Source organism: Clinocottus analis, unplaced genomic scaffold (genome assembly GCF_023055335.1).
Source record: "Clinocottus analis isolate CAN_PGR_092001 unplaced genomic scaffold, fCliAna1.0.p SCAF_20, whole genome shotgun sequence".
In the NCBI taxonomy this organism is placed as follows: domain Eukaryota; kingdom Metazoa; phylum Chordata; class Actinopteri; order Perciformes; family Cottidae; genus Clinocottus; species Clinocottus analis.
The window spans coordinates 12007018-12024403 of record NW_027175932.1 but is presented as its reverse complement, the minus strand read 5'-3'; the positions used below and the strand labels follow the sequence as shown (position 1 = coordinate 12024403).

The window sequence follows — 17386 nt, the reverse complement described above, 5'->3', positions numbered from 1 at the left end:
CTGCTAAAACGTGGATGTAGCCCACGTGTCTTGATTGACGGATGGGTGTCATGGTAATATTAGTTGAAGTTGTTTTGTACTAGCGTATGTGAGCACACTTCATCTTATGTTTTACACAAAGAGAAGATTGGATTTTCATGTACAAATACAGAGAAGTAGTTATCTTGTCAAATAGCTGCACAAGATACACCATGAGATCTGTAAGGGCTGGAAAGACATTTCTAATTGCAACCTCACTTCAGGAGATCCCTGATGGATCTCTCTCTCTCTCTCTCTCTCTCTCTCTCTCTCTCTCTCTCTCTCTCTCTCTCTCTTCTGGCATCTCTCCTGTGATTCTGCTTTCCTCTCACTCGCTGTGGTCCCGTGATGTGGCGGCCGCTCGCCTCCCTCCAGAGATTTTGGTCTTCCAGACGGAATTGGGGGGAATTATTTTCCAGCGACGTCCTGCTGTTCAGAACATTGCTGCCCACGCAAACACATTCCAGTCACTTGATGGACCCGAAGCACATCTCTTTCTCTCCCCAAATACCACACGTATACACACACACACACACACACACACACACACAGACTCACACACACACTCACACACGGCGTCTCCTCTGAACTTAACCTCTCTTTACGCTCTCTGCGTGACGCTGTCGGGCTTAACCGACCCGCCGGGTGTGTGTGGATATTTGTTTTTCGCTCCTCCGGTGACCCAGGTGTTTACAGTCTCCTTCAAACCATTGACACTTTCACACCGATGTTCATCCAGGTAAAATTTTATATGCAAGAAAACATTCGACAGATCAAAAAATATCCACGTACAAGCCAACGCTTCCAACTTTAAGGCCTCTGCCGAAGCTTCGCCAGGCCGCGGTGACATGGAGGACGTCTCTGAATTTGATTTGGTTGAGTTCAGTTTGGTTGTTTTGGGAAGCAAAAAGCTGTATCGCCGCTCTACGTCCTCTTTTAGCTTCTTTCAGCTCTTTGTTTTGTTTTTTACTGACCTGCAACTTTAACGTTTCCAGCCTTAGTTTCCAGCGTTGCCCAGCGCCTCCTCCTACCTGGACGTCTTTCACATCTCTTGACCCTAATGTGGAACATTTTCTGTTGAGAGGACCACCGTTTGAAATGTGTTCAAACCCATGCCAAGTGGCCCTTTAACAAAATTCATAGTCAGCATCAAAATACTTCTACATGACTTTCTTTTGTGGTAATTTGGTTTTAAACCGTGGACGTCTATTATCTCTGACCGACTCTTTGCTTCACTGTCCCTCCCACCGGCCGCTTTGTGTTGGACCAAAACCAAAACGCATCCATGTGATCTCGGCCTGAGACGAGTGCAGAGCAGCAAGTGGCTCCAGACGTAGAAGACACGATACATTTAGTATGATTCAGGCTCATCTGATAATATAGCAAGCAGAGATACACGGGACAGAAGGAGTGGAAGAATATCTTAGTTAGTACTTAATAAAAGTGTGTTTACTCAAATGTGACAGTTGCTATTTATTTGCCCCTGACATGGAGACCGCCCAGCAGTCTCTCGCTCTCCACGGTCAGTTTTCAGTCCAGGTTAGGGGGCGGGGCTTTGGGGGCGGGATTGCGTTAAAGTTGCATCCTCTTGCGTATCGTCGTGCTCCTGTAGCGCCCGGGCGGAGGCTCCTCCTGCGTTATGGCGTTGAGGTGATGCCCCGCCCTCCGCTCCGCCGCCTCCAGCCTCTCCTGCAGCTCCTGGGCCTCCTGCTCGGCCTTGCGCGCGGCCTTGCGTGCGTTCCCCAGGGATCGCTTCACCTTGCGCACGCGCTCCTTCAGCTGCCGGTTCCTCCTCTCCGCCGTGGCCAGCCGCTCCTGCAGCTTGCGGGCCCGCTCCTCCTCCTCGAACAGCGCGGCCTGCACCGAGGAGCACAGCAGCTGGGGAGAGGAGGAGAGGGTGGGGGGGGGGGGGGGGCGGGGTAGTTAACACACACAGGGGCAAACTAAACGAAAGACAGGAGCAAACTAAACTGTTGCAAAGCACCAGTTGCCATCTTGTCAGCTGGTTGTGTCTGGCGGTGGGATTTTCCCAGCAGCCTCTCTGAGAAAATCCCAAAACAAAGAAGAAATGTCTCCCTTTGAAATCCACTGTGCTGTTATTCCTCTTTCACCTCTGCCAAGCCCCGACACACTTAGAAGGAGGGCGGGTGGAGAAACCAAGTGGAGGTCCTGACCCTCCTCATTTGCATTCATCCACACAGGGGGAGGGCGTTTTATGTGTGTCTGTGTAACATAAAAGTATCAACCCGTGCACCTCACTGACGATGAGAGGGGTCACGTGCTTTGATGTTTCAGGGGCCCTAATGTTCCATCTCATGGGTAGACCAGAGCTGACCTCAACCAGCAGGGTTCACAGGGGAGGGCTCCCTCGGTGAAGGCGCGTTCCTGTGACAGCGCTTAGTCAGAGGAGTATGCGGACATGGGAAAGTCCAAATGAATGTGTGTCAGTGCTAATTGTTCCCTGTGCTCCTCTAGCACTTTGCTAACAGCCACAAGAGGCTGTGCATGAATTTGTCGTGGATGTAACCGCATCCAGTGCACCACTGAAACAACACGGCCACCTTTCCTGCCACAGATGGCACTGAGGAACACAAACATTCACACGGCGTCAGCCTCAGGGGGGGCTACACATGGTACTTTCACATATTCTAAGGACTTATTATGTATGTGCATTTAGCATGTTATGGAATATTAAATGTTAAAAAAAAAAGTTTGTGCATTTCTGCCGATTAAATAAATATTTCGTGATCGGGTCAGCTTAATTTTACCTTTGTTGGAGCTACTGTTCCTTGAGGAGGGAGGCTGCCATTGACCCTTTGCTAAGTCCCACCCCTCAAACACACACTGGCCAATCGTAGCGTAGCGGGCCGTCTGACAACTATGAGCTAGCACATCCACTAGGTTAGTGGATGTGTTAAACTATAGTAGTGGTAGTAGATGATAGATTGTTACGTTTCTACGTAAATAAAACCTGTGGAGCTAATATTAGCTGAGCACATTAGCACATCATGCACCAGCACGTCTATGCTGTGCTAGCTACCGATGGTATCCTGGATATATACACATGTTGATTTAGCTTTTCAATGATTGTAACAGTGAATAAAGACCTAACCGGCTTCCTTAATTTGATTGTTTTAATCAACAGGTGGTCCCTTCCATACTGTGATTTGTAGCTTTAGCTTTTATGTTTATCTTTCCCACCTGTTTTCACTGCTGAATCAGTTTGACATCCTGGACACATCCTCTCTGAAATTGCTTTCTCATTTTTCAAACACATGTACTATTTATTCAGCATGCAGTTAGTAACAGTGTGGGCTCAATGCTTGCTGGTTGGTTGCTCAATGGGCTTCACAAAGGGTCCATATATAACAATGCCCTGTGCCTTTTATAACACTGGTCAAGAAGACGCTCCGACGTTTGCACACAAGTACAAGCTAACTTGTGTTCATCTCTAATTTATTGCAGTGGAACCAACCAAAACCCTTTTTTTTATGTAATTCCAGTGAACTGACCCTTCAAGGGAACTCTCTTTCTTCCCATTCATTCACACAAAAGTGAAATCCCGATTAAGTAACAATGTTACATTCTTTTTACAGTTTGAACCCTTTCTCGTGGTCGTAGGAAGCCTCACAGTGGGGTTCCCCCAACACACACACACACACACACACACACACACACACACACACACACACACACACACACACACACACACACCACCTGTCATAATATCCGGGTGATACCTGCCTGCTGTTTAGCATCATCTGTATAAACAGTATTTAGGGACATGTGAAAACACGTGCATGCACAAAATGTTCTTGAATTCAAGTGAACAAAAGAAACCAGAGAAAGATTGTGTCCCTGGTGTCTTTTTTGGCTCTTTTATCTATAGCTGCATGTTACAACATTACAATGCATTATTTTGAATCTAACATTAGAATAAAAAGAGGGAGTCGCCCAACTTTGACCTTTTTCCGATGGAGCGTTTTATCGTCTTTCAGCTCCTTGTTTTGGTTTCAGGAGCAGCGACGTTGTTTTGGTTGGAGTCTCAAGGCGCTCATCCTGGTGACCAGGCTCCCCAAAAGGTTTTTGTCACAGTTAGTTTCTAGAACACAGTGGAGTATCTTCAGTACTACCTGCAAAGGTGCAGCATGTTTTTCTTGCGGGCCAATCAGAGCAGACGCTGCATTTTCAGCAGGAGGGGCTTAAAGAGACATATATACAGGTATATTCAGATAAATTATGAGAAAAATAATGTGTTTTATGAACAATCTTGTAAATATGTTCTAGTCCAAAACTAAAAATACACGTATGAACCTGAAAAGGAGCACGATATGTCCCCTTTGATGCACGCCTGTCTTCAACAGAGCGTGGTTGACGTTAACTTGAGCATCTCACGTGACTCATGTGACAAAAATGTCAATGTTTACTTTGAGTTTCGCTCATCAGCGGCCTCCCGGAACAAAAAAGTGTTTGACTCCACCCGTCCACCGCCATGTTCAGATGAACCACTGCACTGCCTCGGGCCCAGCTTCAGAACAATATAGTCCACAAACCACTTGGTGACATCACTGGTCTGTGTCCACCTCTTACACGTACAGTCTAACTCACTGACACAGTTGTCAGTTTGCAGTTTGACCCCCCGGCTCCAACGGTCCGCATGTCACAGTGTCCTCGAGCCCATTTTGTATGTCTGTACCTGAATGTGAGTATTGTAATAAATTCATTTGACTCAACAGATAAAGAAGGAAGACAGGGAAAGAGGAAAATGTTTGCAAGCCAAAGAGAGGGTTGAAGGGATTGGGAGACGTGCCTCCTCTCTGTGTAAGTGTCTTTGTGTGTCTGCAGACTTTTGATTCCTCTCTCTAACTTTATATGGATACTCAGCAGGAGCCCCCTCCGTCCCCCCTCTTGTCTTTAAAGCTTCACTATTGACGTCAAACGGGACAGGCCGGGATTTCTCTTCTTCTCTTGAGGTTTTGTTCCGCTCGGTGTTTGTGTGTGTGTCTGTGTGTGCGCATGGGGATGGGTGATTACAGAGACAAAAAGACAGAGAGAGTGAGAGATGAAGAGATACAAGGAACAAAAGGGGGACGGCGAGAGGAAGGAAAACAGAGATGAGGCAGAGAAAGTGGGAGCCCAAACTATACGGAGCGAAACAGGCAGACTGTGTTGTCGTCCTTTTATCCCTCTAAGCGTCCACATAAAATGTTAATGAGACTCCGAAACTCTCGTTAAAGGTGTTTACACGACTGTTACAACTGGAGTATTCCCTCGCTGTGGTTATAATCAAATCATTAGAGCGCATGTATACATGGAAATGTGCTGATTAAGAAGTATTTGGGAAATTCGCTTCTATCCTGCTGTGGCAAACGGATAAAGTACCCAAAAAGAAAATCTGAAAAAAGAGGGGGATGTCTTTCAGCTAGAAAAAAGAGATACATCTGTATGAAATAGGTGATGGGTGTGCTCACAGCAGTGTCATGGCGCACGTTGCTCTGAGCGCTGCTGATAAGAGGCTTTAACAAAAGATAATTCAGGGTTCCGGCAGAAAAGTGGATCCTTCAGGAGGACCGTCTGGTTCCCACGAGGCTGAAAGCAACAAGCTCCCAACTTCCATCTTCAGGGTGGTGTCTAAACTCAAAGCAGTGACCGAGTGGTGCAGCCTGGGAACAGACTTTGAAGATCCTTTGGAGATGGACAGATAGATAGGGAAATTGGATCTTGTTGCTTTTAATTTAGTTTGAATTACACTTCAGCAAAACAGAAAGGGGGAGAGAGAGAGAGAGAGACAGAGAGAGAGAGAGACAGAGAGAGAGAGGGGTTTTTATTTGCTTCTCGTCTGACACAACAGACAGTGAAATATGGACGGGTAAGCGAGAGACAGGGAGAGGTAAAACGAAGGTCCTTTCATCTCGTCCCCTTCCCTAAATTCCCGGAGGTAAAAACACCTGTTTGGTTCCGCCTTGCCTGAAAGTCGCGGCCTTTACATGCGAGTGCTTGTCCTCTAAATGAGCTGTGTCTTTAACCCCTGCCTCGCTGACCTCTGCCCTCACAGCTCAGAGCCTGGAGGTCGGACCCAAAGAGAAAGGAAGAAGAAGAAAGACACCACACCACCGCAGTCTGGAATGTTAGTAGCAAAATGCCATAAATCCCTTTGGGAAGCAATTAAGCACGTCTTCATGTCAGTCAGGAAGCTGCAACATCCTGCCTGCTACTGCAAAGACGCTGGTATGTTACATCTAAACAGTGTCCGTCACAAGTTACACAAATAGGTGCAAATGTACTGATTACTGACTTACTATGTGTGACGTTAGATCAGTATTACTTACAGTATTATTTGGGGTATTTTATACAAGTCCAAGTTAAATCAATGAGAGTATGTCCAAGTCAAGCCTCAAGGGATTATGACAAGTAAAATATGACTCAAGTCTATGGAGACGTGTCAAGTCAAGGCTAAAGCCTCAGACTAGGGCTAAAGTCTGAACCCCTCAGCATTCAGTACTGAAGTGCGAGTTTATAGTCTCTCATGTCTCTAAAACGCCGGTCACCATTTAACTGAGACACAGCTGGCCTGTTTGTCTCCATGCAAAGCCAGTCTGACCAGTATTGTTGGTATTATTATGTTATCTTTCCCATGATTTTACCAGTTCAAAGCTTGAGACTTACACCGACAGTGAATTCAAAGGCCCTGTCCATTCGAACCCGGGGCTGAGACTTGAGCCGCTCAGCTCCTTCAGAGGACGTTTGATAATGAATGCTGCAGACTTTTCTTCCTCTGTTGACAGCGTCCAGCTTATCTCTGGTCTCGGGTCAGCAAACATTGCATCATATTGACGTAAATCGAAGCTGAGGACTGCCACACTTTTAAGCTGCTGCCTGTCAGAGATGTGGATCTCTGCTATTTGACCTTTGACCTCTGGACTGCTGGTATCATGCCCGCCTGAGGAGCCAGGCGCATAATTAACTCTTCTGTGCATGTGAGTGACGTTCCTTGTGTTTTTGGGTGGTTTTTTTCTTCTTCTGAAGATCAGAACAGTAAGCTGACGTTTGTGTCGTTTGTGCATGTGTGTGTGTGTGTGTGCGCGTGTGTGTGTGTGTGTGTGTGTGCGTGTGCGTGTGTGTGTGTGTGGCTCTTAACTGTAGTTAAGCAGTGTTTCTATTGATCCTTCCCACATTCTTGTCAACAACTCAAGTCAGGATAAGGTGTCCACACACACACACACACACACACACACACACACTGACCTGACTATTCTTCTCAGAAGGTTGTACACAGATAAAGGAATCATAGTTTTCCAGGAAGCAGTCAACATACGACGCCACCTTTCCGGCCATGAGGTGCACCTCTATCCTGGTTTGAGACCCTGCGGGGGAACAGTTGCACTAGATGTGACGCCCTACCCTGTTGTCCTCCTGTGTGTCCCACTCCGGGCTGAAGGTGTGGAAAGGCTGGCTCCCTTGGGTGCAGTTGGAGAACTGGAAGAGGCTGGAGAACGTGCGCCTGTTGTCGGACGTGTCGGCGAAGATGGCGTCCTGGAAGTTGACGCCGTGGGGGAGGATGTTGTAGTTCTCATCCATCCTGCAGAGCAGATTGGACAGGAAAACCTGTGAGCTGTGGGAGCCAGTGGAGCTGTAGCTGACAGCGGCTGAATGAATACGGTTTCATAGGCCGGTGCTTTTCATGGGTTACAATCATTTTAGATTTAATGAGCCTTTTTGCTCTGCAGGTCAAATCATACTCTGCAAAACAACTCGCAACAACAGCTATCCAACAGAAGATAAAGAGCTCGACATTTTAAGTCTCACTTAATGAAAATACTCAGCCTCCTGTTTATACAACTGACTGCAGATCAGTCTGCTCCAGAACAAACTAAGACAAGAATGGAGAGTGTTCATTTAAAGTTGCTATTTAGCTAAATGCGCTTCTGGTCTGGTGAAGAGTTTTATGGGATGCAATCTAGTTTTAGTGACAACAATAAAACATCGAAACTGTAGGAAATGTAGATAGTCAAAATGTATAACGACTGAGTCCAGGCTGTGCGCTTTCACCTGAGGAAGAAGAAGTAGGAGTAGTTCTCCATCACGGTGTGGGACTGGCAGGACAGGTACCCCATTCCGGTCAGGTTGAGCCTGGATCCAGAGGGAACCTCCAGCATGCTGCCCCAGGCCTGATCGCACAGCAACTCCACCTCCGCAGAGTACAGCAGCCCTTCCTCCGCGCCCTCGTACCCATACCCGAACCCGACTGGCAGCGAGTTGTACAGGCTGCCCGCCCCGCCGCCCAGGGGCTCCCGGTGGATCGCCAGGACCCGGGCGTACACGATGATCTCCGCCAGCTCCGCCCGGCAGCCCTCGCTCAGCGGCCGCCACTCGGAAGGGAGCTGGCACCCGTGCGTAAAAGTGTCCAGATGCGCAAAAACGCCAAGCGCTGCGAGGAGGAGAGCCGTGGAAGACATCCCGAAGAGCCCGAGAAGAGATACACGCTTCTGGTAGCTTGTAAACCTCGTGGCGATGCCTCACTGAAGAAAAGTGTAATTTAAATTGTTTTATGCTGGAGGTCTCTTCAAGCATGCACGTCGCTAAAAGTTGGTCAGGAACTAAGTAAGTAAGGAACTGCACATCTGGTTGGTGACCTTGAGGCTTGGTGATGCTCTACTTCACCAACAAAAATGTCAAAAGCATGCACGTAACTTGTTGCACAAAGTTTGACCACAGTGCTGTTGTCCATTAACTAAACGCGCACAAACACATCTTCTCACCTCCAGACTCTTGGAGAGAACTCAACAGTCAAATCAATTTGCAGAAACTTAAAGCCCTCCAACCTGCCGCTGTGATCCCAGTGCTTCCACCTCATCTGTCCGCAGTGGGAGCCACAGGCTTCACAAGAGCGCACGGGTGCTGCGTTCAGGGACTGATAAAACGCTCCGACGTTTGATGCTTCTATGGGAACTGGTTGGTGGGCTCAACCGCCATCTACTCGGAAAATATCAATATGGTTTCCAAACGTCTTTCAAATGTCTTTAACATTGTAAACCAACATTTTACATCCACAACTATTCATTTGTTTTAAATCATAATTTAAAAATATAAACATATAGTAAGAGTAGCTATTCTGGCCACTCTTTACATATTTTTGATGGCCAGCTTCTTCACCAGATGCAGGGTCATCGACAGCTTCTGGGTTCAACTCTAAATGTGTAGTTTACAGTTTTACGAAAGCGCACTTGAAAGCAACCGAGAGGGTCAGTGAGGTCCAAGTGTTTTACTGTTGGAGAGCATGAGCTGGAGGTCTCCTTTGACACAGTGGAACAGAAAAGAATAAGGATAATAACATCCTTGTACATGTCTCATATGCAGTTCAATATGGTACTAAATCTCTACAAAAATGAGATGTCAGACATCAGCTGCTCCTGTTATAGCCTTCTCCATAAAACAGCAGATATCCTCAACATGCACAATAAAACACAATAACTAGGACCTCATCGAGGATAACACTTTCCAAACACAGTCAAACGTTTTAGTGGCGAAAGCTCTGTATTTTTGCTTAGAAAACACTGCCATCTAACGGACACTGCTATGAACAGCATGCATATATTTATTTTATTTTTATATAATAGATAATCTAAATCATTAAAATGTTGTGATATTTCATGTTTGACTTATTTGTGAACTCCGTGCACCACAAACAAATAAGCAAAGACATGTTTTATCATTAATGTGGTAGGGATCTTCTTGTGTTTTTGGTATTACATCAGGGTGATTTATAGATCTGTGGATCCAGTTTTTCGTTTCTTTTTGTGAACGTACAAGGTGACTCCTGACGTCTCCGCCCTCAGCTGTCAGTCTCTCGCTGATGTCTAACATGCGGATGTGCGGCTCTGTTTATAAACGCAGCTGTCGTTTATACCGAGAGCTTCGCCGCTCCGTGACGTCACTTCGAGGAAGTCGGAGCTGCGTCGACGGAGCGACCGTTTCGTTTAACGTTGACAGGAAATAGGTCAAACGAGCTTTCAGAATAAGAGCGTAAACGTGAGGATAAGTGACAAAGTTGGCCTTAAAGCTCGAGCATAGATTAGCAAAACCAATACATTATTAAATAAAGGTGATGAGTAAACACATTATAACTATGTTCCGTTTTGTTGTTTCTATTGTCCCTGTTCATGTGTATTATCTGACTGTTGCCCTTATAAATTATATTATTGGACAACAAATTGGCCAACAAAACTTCGTACCGAATCTTTTGATAAAAGTATTTGACTTATTTGACTACAGTCTTTTTAAAACATAAAATAAATGACTGCTCAATTCTTGCACCGTCTTCGGCCAAAAAAACAAAGATATTATCAAAGTGCTGTTTTATTTTGAAAAACAATCACCGGAAATCGCTTTGTTTCCGTACGTGACTTGACGTTGCAAACCCAGAAGCAGCGCAACAAGGTTGCTCGACGCATATCGCCGCCTCTCCCGAGTGTGTCCGTGTGTTTCTGTAGCGAAGTGGTGGACTACGTCCGGTTTTCCGAGTTGACAGCAGGTGAGTGAACAATATTCGTACGCGGTTTTTCACGCGTTTTGTCGTGACGCAGTTCGTCTCGGCGGCGACGCGTCCGCGTTGCGCAAGTTGCTGGTAACTTTTCAGTGTTGACCAAAGGAGTCTCGCACCGGACAGGCCCACCTTGAAGAAAACGAAACTAAAGTTGTGCGACCAAACGTCGAAAATAACACACAAGGACTCATTTTTCCAGTTAAAGTGTGACTCTCCCCACTGGTGACCACTGTGGTGCTGTGGCGTTACACTTCATATCTCTGTATTATGTTTTATTTGTGAGGTGTGTGTGTGTGTGTGTGTGTGTGTGTGTGTGGGGATGTTATAATGTGATTAAACTATCACGTGACCTGATGATGAGATAATTCCGGCTGGATGCTCTTTTTCTGCTGCTGATCGCTGAAGCTCTGAGTCATCGTCATGTGCTGTGTTGACGTGAAAGCACTTAAGTTAATAAGTGAGGAGTAGAATGAAAGGGTGCTCAATAATAAACCATTATAATCCATATTTTTATTCTGTGTATTTAATTTGGCCTGAGATGGAGTCAGTCCAGTTGTACCTGTGGATGTCATGAAGCCTACACTACGTGATCTTTCACTTTTGAATCAAGGAAACATAACACAGATCAATAATATATCCAATTTTCCAAAGGGAAAAGCCGCCACGTCTTTATCAACATTCAAGTTTCATAATGTCCGTCTCCCTCTCAGCGTCATGGCGTCCGGAGGCCCCGTGATGAACGGCGACATCTCTTGCTCTCCCGGCCAGTCGGGCCCGCTGGAGGAAACCCTGCAGCAGATGAACGTCCTCATCCAGGAGAACCGAGACCTGAAAGGTGAGGGAGACGTTTTCTCATGAGAGCCTTCCACAAGAAAAGCCTTCCTAGCGCTATTATCGGGTCTCAAAGTGCCCCGGGGTCAAAGGTCAGGGAGCGCTGGTTTCCCGACTGCTCCTGTCAGGGTGGAGATTCAGAGTTGTCGTGTGATTGACCTGTTGGATCAGTGTTTTGGGACGCACGGAGTTGTAAACTCAAATGACTTGTCCTTCGCTATTTGCATCCATTCAAATTGCGTTCGGTCTGTGTCTGTCGCCGACCTCAGAGGCCCTGCACCAGACCAACGTGACGATGAAGGAGCGTTTCGAGGACCTGTCCACGTGGCGGGAGAAGCAGCGGCAGGAGCGGGACTTCCTGGAGAGCAGGCTGGAGGAGGCTCGGGGCCACATGGAGGTGCTGACCCTCCAAAACCAGGAGCTGGCCATGAAGAGGGACGAGAGGACCGGGGGAGCGCCGGCAGATTTGCTGGTGAGAATGTAACCCATTTTTTATTTATTGGATGGAAGCTGCTAAGAGCCAATGTTCCTATGATAACCATTTTTTATTTTTATGAAATTATCTTCGTGATATAATTATTTGATTTATTTCGGAGACTTTGTCCGGCTCATTTTACATTAAATTGCACAAGATTTAAGCTTCTGTTGAATTGTAATCCGTGTGCTCCTGTGTGTCTCCAGGCGGTTTCATCCAATCAGAGTGCAGAGCTGGATGCGCTGCGTGCCCAGGTTGCTCGCCTGCAGGCAGAGAAGAACGACCTGGTGGCCATGAACTCTGAGCTGCAGCTGAAGATGGACCAGGAATCAAACGACGACTCCTTCATCGAGATCATCAGGGTCACGGTGAGGGCACACACACACACACACCTCCTATATAATCAGTGTGTCTTTTATTCATCATTGAAAGGCTTCATCTAACAAAACAACAGCGTCCTACTCTGTGATATAACCGGGTGTGTGTTATTCTTTTCAGGATAAAGGCGTGCATGGCGTGAACGGCGTGTGTGGTTCAGAGAGCAGCCGGCGTTCGGACCTGGGCATGACGGCGTCCCGGCTGGAAAGCGAGGAGATGACCGTCAGCCAGCTCCTCCAGTCGCTGAGGAACGAGGCGCAGCGGGCCGAGCGGCTGCAGGCCGAGCTTCAGTCCTGTGCTGCCAGGTAACCGCGAGTTGACCCGCTCTCATCTCGTGCGTCATAACAACATGAACAACCCGGTTCATAGTTTTGCTTCATTAATGAGGTTGAAATAGAAATGAAAGAAGGAATTTGAAATTAAAACCAAAGCTACGGAACTGTCTCATTGTTCAGTTTCCCACGAACAATGTCTCATATCCCTTTTTGTGGTTACGGTTTGGATGCAGATTATAATCTGATCATGAGAATATGCAAACAATAAGTTATGAAACACCACACAACTCAGTGTGACCTAGAAGTGTTGACTTGATAGGGTTTTAAAATTGTAATGTGACAAAATAGTTGATTCAAAAGATGACGAAAGAGCACGTCCAGTTAACCCTTTCATCAAATCTTATCTTGCTGAAGTAAAATAAAAGAATGAGGACTGAACCTGCAGTACAACACCACAGAGAGCAGAGCAATGCGTCAGTTTGATCACTTTACAGCAGTTTGATCACTTTACAGCAGTTTGATCACTTTACAGCAGTTTGATCGCTTTACAGCAGTTTGATCACTCTACAGCAGTTTGATCGCTTTACAGCAGTTTGATCACTCTACAGCAGTTTGATCGCTTTACAGCAGTTTGATCGCTTTACAGCAGTTTGATCACTCTACAGCAGTTTGATCACTCTACAGCAGTTTGATCACTCTACAGCAGTTTGATCGCTTTACAGCAGTTTGATCACTCTACAGCAGTTTGATCACTTTACAGCAGTTTGATCACTTTACAGCAGTTTGATCGCTTTACAGCAGTTTGATCGCTTTACAGCAGTTTGATCACTCTACAGCAGTTTGATCACTTTACAGCAGTTTGATCACTCGACAGCAGTTTTCAGCAACAGCAATGTAGCGTTGGTAGTTTGCCAGGAGGTTTAACAGATTATTGAAAATATTTCCAAGTTATAGCAACATTTATTTACATCATCTGCGTTGTCGCTCATGATCGTTGGTTAATTTAGGAAACATAAAGCTCCTTTCCTTTGCGTTTAGAGGATTTGAGCAGCACTTATCATGGCTGCCACGTAGATACTTCCGGGTCATTTAGGAACCTTCATACCAAACGGACTATTTGACTGCAGCCAATAACCTTTTTGAGTGTCTGGTCCCTGAAAGCTGTATACCAATGTTTGTAATGGAGGGTCTTCATTACAAGTTTCTTGCGATTTTATTTCCCATAAACTGGACAGAAGTGGGAGAAAATTACGGATTTGTTTTTTGTTTTTAAGTGCAATTTTTTCACAAAGTTCTTTCTTTTTTTTTCTTCTTTAAAAAAAAAAAAATCTAATTTTGCCTCTTGACATATGTTCAACAGGATCAGAGAGTTGGAGGAGAGGAAGACGGGCATGGGGAAAGCCACACAGACCCCTCAAGCAGAGACCAAGGAGGATTCTGGGAAAGAGGAAAAGGTATTTACAGTGAAACAGCATTTTATATTGAATGAAAGATGTAATCTCAGATTGGTAGTGTCATTGCGATGCGTGTTTTTCTGCAGCTTGACCACGTTTAACCTCATTGTGAATTCTCCTCTCCGTGTGCTGTTGATGATCTACCACTCAACCATCGCCATAACCGGTCCACTGAGTTTTGCAATCTTTAGTTATTCTCCTTGTCACAACGTTCGTGTGTCAATGTGCCAACGTTTCTCAGGCAGCGTCTGAGGTGGAGAATCTGAAGTCTCAGATGATGACGCTGTTCAAGGATCTGCAGCATGCCCAGACCAAGCTGGACGAAGCAGAAGGCATGAAGAAGAACCTGCAGGACAGGTTAGGCAGCAGGTTGAGCCAACGACAGTGACGCAACCCAATGCAGTTAAAACTCATACCGGGGAAATCCAGTTGTTCATACAAAGGTTTCCTAATTCAGCTGTCGTTCCTTGTACACTTATATACAGCTTTCATCTCTGTGTTCAGATGCCGGGATGTGGAGCAGGACGTGGTCACTCTGAAGGCTCAGCTGGTGGAGAAGCAGGCCGTTCAGACGGAGAACGACCGGCTGAAGCTGCAGGTGGACAGCATGCAGTCTCAGAGCCTGATGGAGCAGAGGAAGGCCGGGGAGGAGAGGTCAGAGACGGCATAACTTATCTATATACAGAGACACTCACTGGTCATGTTTATAAAGATCAACTGCTTTTACTCTCCAGAAAAATGTGAAATCTGAACTGATCTGCATTGAAAACCCCCCATTCTCCTCAGAGTCACCATCAGAGTGGTGATTATGCTATATTTAGAGTTATCAGTAACAGCCGTCCTTCCTGCCTCACAGGAACAACCTGGCCCAACTGAAGGATGCCTACACTAAGCTGTTTGAAGACTACAATGAGCTGAAAGAGGAGAAGAAGAAGAGAGAGGTCAGCGACAGATCAAACAGAATGCATGCGTGAGAGAGATGGGAGCCAGACGTGTTTGACCTTTTGCCCTCTGGTCTGGCAGTCTGTGCTGGTGCAGCAGGAGGTGGTGGACGAGCTGCAGGAACGGCTGAGTGCCGCCGAAGAGGCCCTGGCTGTGAAACAGAACCACATCGACCACATGAAGCAGGACATCTTCAGCAAGGAGGAGGAGCTGCAGACGATATCCGTGTTCCAGGCTCAGGTCAGCGCGCACGTATGATTTCTCCATGTTGAGTAAAGCAGAGCGCCTGCTGCACCCGAAGTATCAGACGCCCCCACGGCAACACCGTCTGTTTTTTTGTTGCTGTGCCGCAGGCGGAGGTCTACTCCTCTGACTTCTACGCAGAGCGAGCAGCGAGGGAGAAACTCCACGAAGAGAGGGAGCGTCTGGCTGCTCAGCTGGAGTACGTGAAGAAGCAGAACAGCCAGCTGCAGGATGAGCTGGACTCGCTGGGCAGGTACGGCATCGAACGGACGGAGTTCGCTTCTGCACCTTCGTTCTACCTGTAGTTCAGTTCAGGAATAAATAATGAATACAATACAGCACAATAGTTCCTTTCATTTTGAGTCTGGTTCCCTTTTACACTGTAACCAAGCTGTAAGCCTGAGCGGTCACTCATTGGACAGTTTTGGGGATGTCCTCCTGCATCGTCAGAGCCACGTGGACGTAGTTAACAAACAATGTTATCATCAATAGTTGTCCGACGTCCCTCTTTCATGTGTTTTCGCTCTGCAGGCAATCGCTGAACGAGATGCAGAAGAGACACATGTCACTGGGAGGAAACCCAAACGCAGCCGGCGGCAGTCTGGTCGGAAGAGGTACGTGTGCTTTCCTCTGGGTCGTTTAGTTTACTTAGCGTCCCATGTTTTCACCTGATCGTCTTAAAGAGACAGTTCACCCACGAATGAAAACTACATATTCCTCATCTTACCTGTAGTGCTATTCATCAATCAAGACAAACCAAATACTGGACGACACATTCTCGCTCACATGAATGGCGGTTCATTGTGCCGAGGGAAATCCGTCTGGATTCAGCTATTACTGAAGTTTACAACCATTAGGACCAAATGATTTGAATAAATGTTCACGCCCCTTAACTCTTTTGCAATGTCCGTCTATGGGAAAAGTATAATGGCATCACGTGACGGACCCATAAATTGTAGTTGCACAGTTTGGCCACGACCCACAACGAAAACACAACGTTGCATTTCAGCAAACATGTTTGGGACAAACCTGATGGAAGGTTGTGTTTTTTGTTTTATGAGAGTGGTATCAATCTTCTCCTCTGACTCCAAGGTACCAGCTGGCAGCATCAGGGGAATATTCCCGAACACGCCTGTCCCAAGTGCAATGAGATCCTGCCGGACCTGGACTCCCTGCAGATCCACATCATGGACTGCATCAACTAGACCTCCTCCATCACGAGCATCCTCGACAACAGCGGCTCCATTAGCAGCTTGAATCTGAGTCTTCCTCTGCTTTGCCCCGCAGCTCTTCTCAACACCACAGTACCACGATGAACCCTGAAGCATCCACTGATCCACTATTCAATCTGAAAAGCATTAAGAGTCTGTCTGGTTGGTTAAATTTGAGATTTCTTTCGAAAGATTTGAATCCGGACAACATATTGTCGGACACATCTTGCAGGTTGTCTGTTTGCCTGTCATGCAAACTAATTTAATGTGTGCATGACAGGCAGAACACACCAAATTAATGCCATATATATGTATATATTTATATATATATACACATTTATGTTTGTTTTTCAAAATTCCTTTTCAAATTTAATTTGATCTATATTCTTTGCTTGGTTAAAATCAGTTTGTACATGACTGGGTTGTTGGCGTACGCACCATGTAGGCACTTTAATATGAATATCTATATATATATATATATATTTTACTCCGAAGATAATTTGGATGTAATATATTGAACTTGTTGGTGAATCTGTCTCTGTAAGCCCCAGCCTTCGTAAGTCTGTGCAGGAAGCGCCGACACCCGGCACCTTCTGTCGTCTGGAGATTATTTAGGATTTCAGATTCCATGTTGTAATTCTGTGAATGAAAATAAAATATGCAAATTTCTGCATTTTTCTATTTACCTATTTTTTTTAACCAAAGCCATCTCTTGAGGCAAATCCACATATTTTAGATGATCTGAATGTCACTAAAATGTAATTCCAGTGAGAGAAGTATTAACAGGATATTCTGTGTATTCTGCTGACCTCAGCGTTCACATGTCCTGTCACTCTGTCACCGTTTGTTCAAGCACCACCGTCCTACAGGGAAGTCATATTTCACATCTCTGTGGAAGCCTTAAAGGAGCAGGACGTATGTTCAGTTCAGCGTCTAGTGAGCACTAAACAGCAGAAGCCGGAGGAGATGTAGAGCAAAACGTACATGCTAAGCTAAGCTATAGATAGCATGAGGGG

The 17386-nt window shown here is 46.1% G+C and overlaps 2 protein-coding genes across 2 annotated transcripts; one reads left to right on the top strand and one right to left on the bottom strand.

Moving 5' to 3' along the window:
• Window positions 1-790: 790 nt before the first annotated feature.
• On the bottom strand, window positions 791-8852 carry ccdc3a (coiled-coil domain containing 3a). The gene is made up of 3 exons (XM_068587043.1): window positions 8068-8852; window positions 7420-7597; window positions 791-1896 (listed from the first exon to the last, which is right to left on the bottom strand). The coding sequence occupies exons 1-3, from the start codon at window positions 8472-8474 to the stop codon at window positions 1591-1593; spliced, it is 891 nt and encodes a 296-aa protein (XP_068443144.1). The 5' UTR covers window positions 8475-8852; the 3' UTR covers window positions 791-1590.
• Window positions 8853-10416: 1564 nt separating this feature from the next.
• Window positions 10417-17026, top strand: optn (optineurin). Its single transcript, XM_068587042.1, has 13 exons — window positions 10417-10549; window positions 11272-11396; window positions 11662-11864; window positions 12074-12235; window positions 12366-12550; window positions 13881-13974; window positions 14216-14331; window positions 14479-14628; window positions 14831-14915; window positions 14998-15156; window positions 15270-15412; window positions 15691-15773; window positions 16252-17026. The coding sequence occupies exons 2-13, from the start codon at window positions 11276-11278 to the stop codon at window positions 16362-16364; spliced, it is 1614 nt and encodes a 537-aa protein (XP_068443143.1). The 5' UTR covers window positions 10417-10549; window positions 11272-11275; the 3' UTR covers window positions 16365-17026.
• The last annotated feature ends 360 nt before the right edge of the window (window positions 17027-17386 follow it).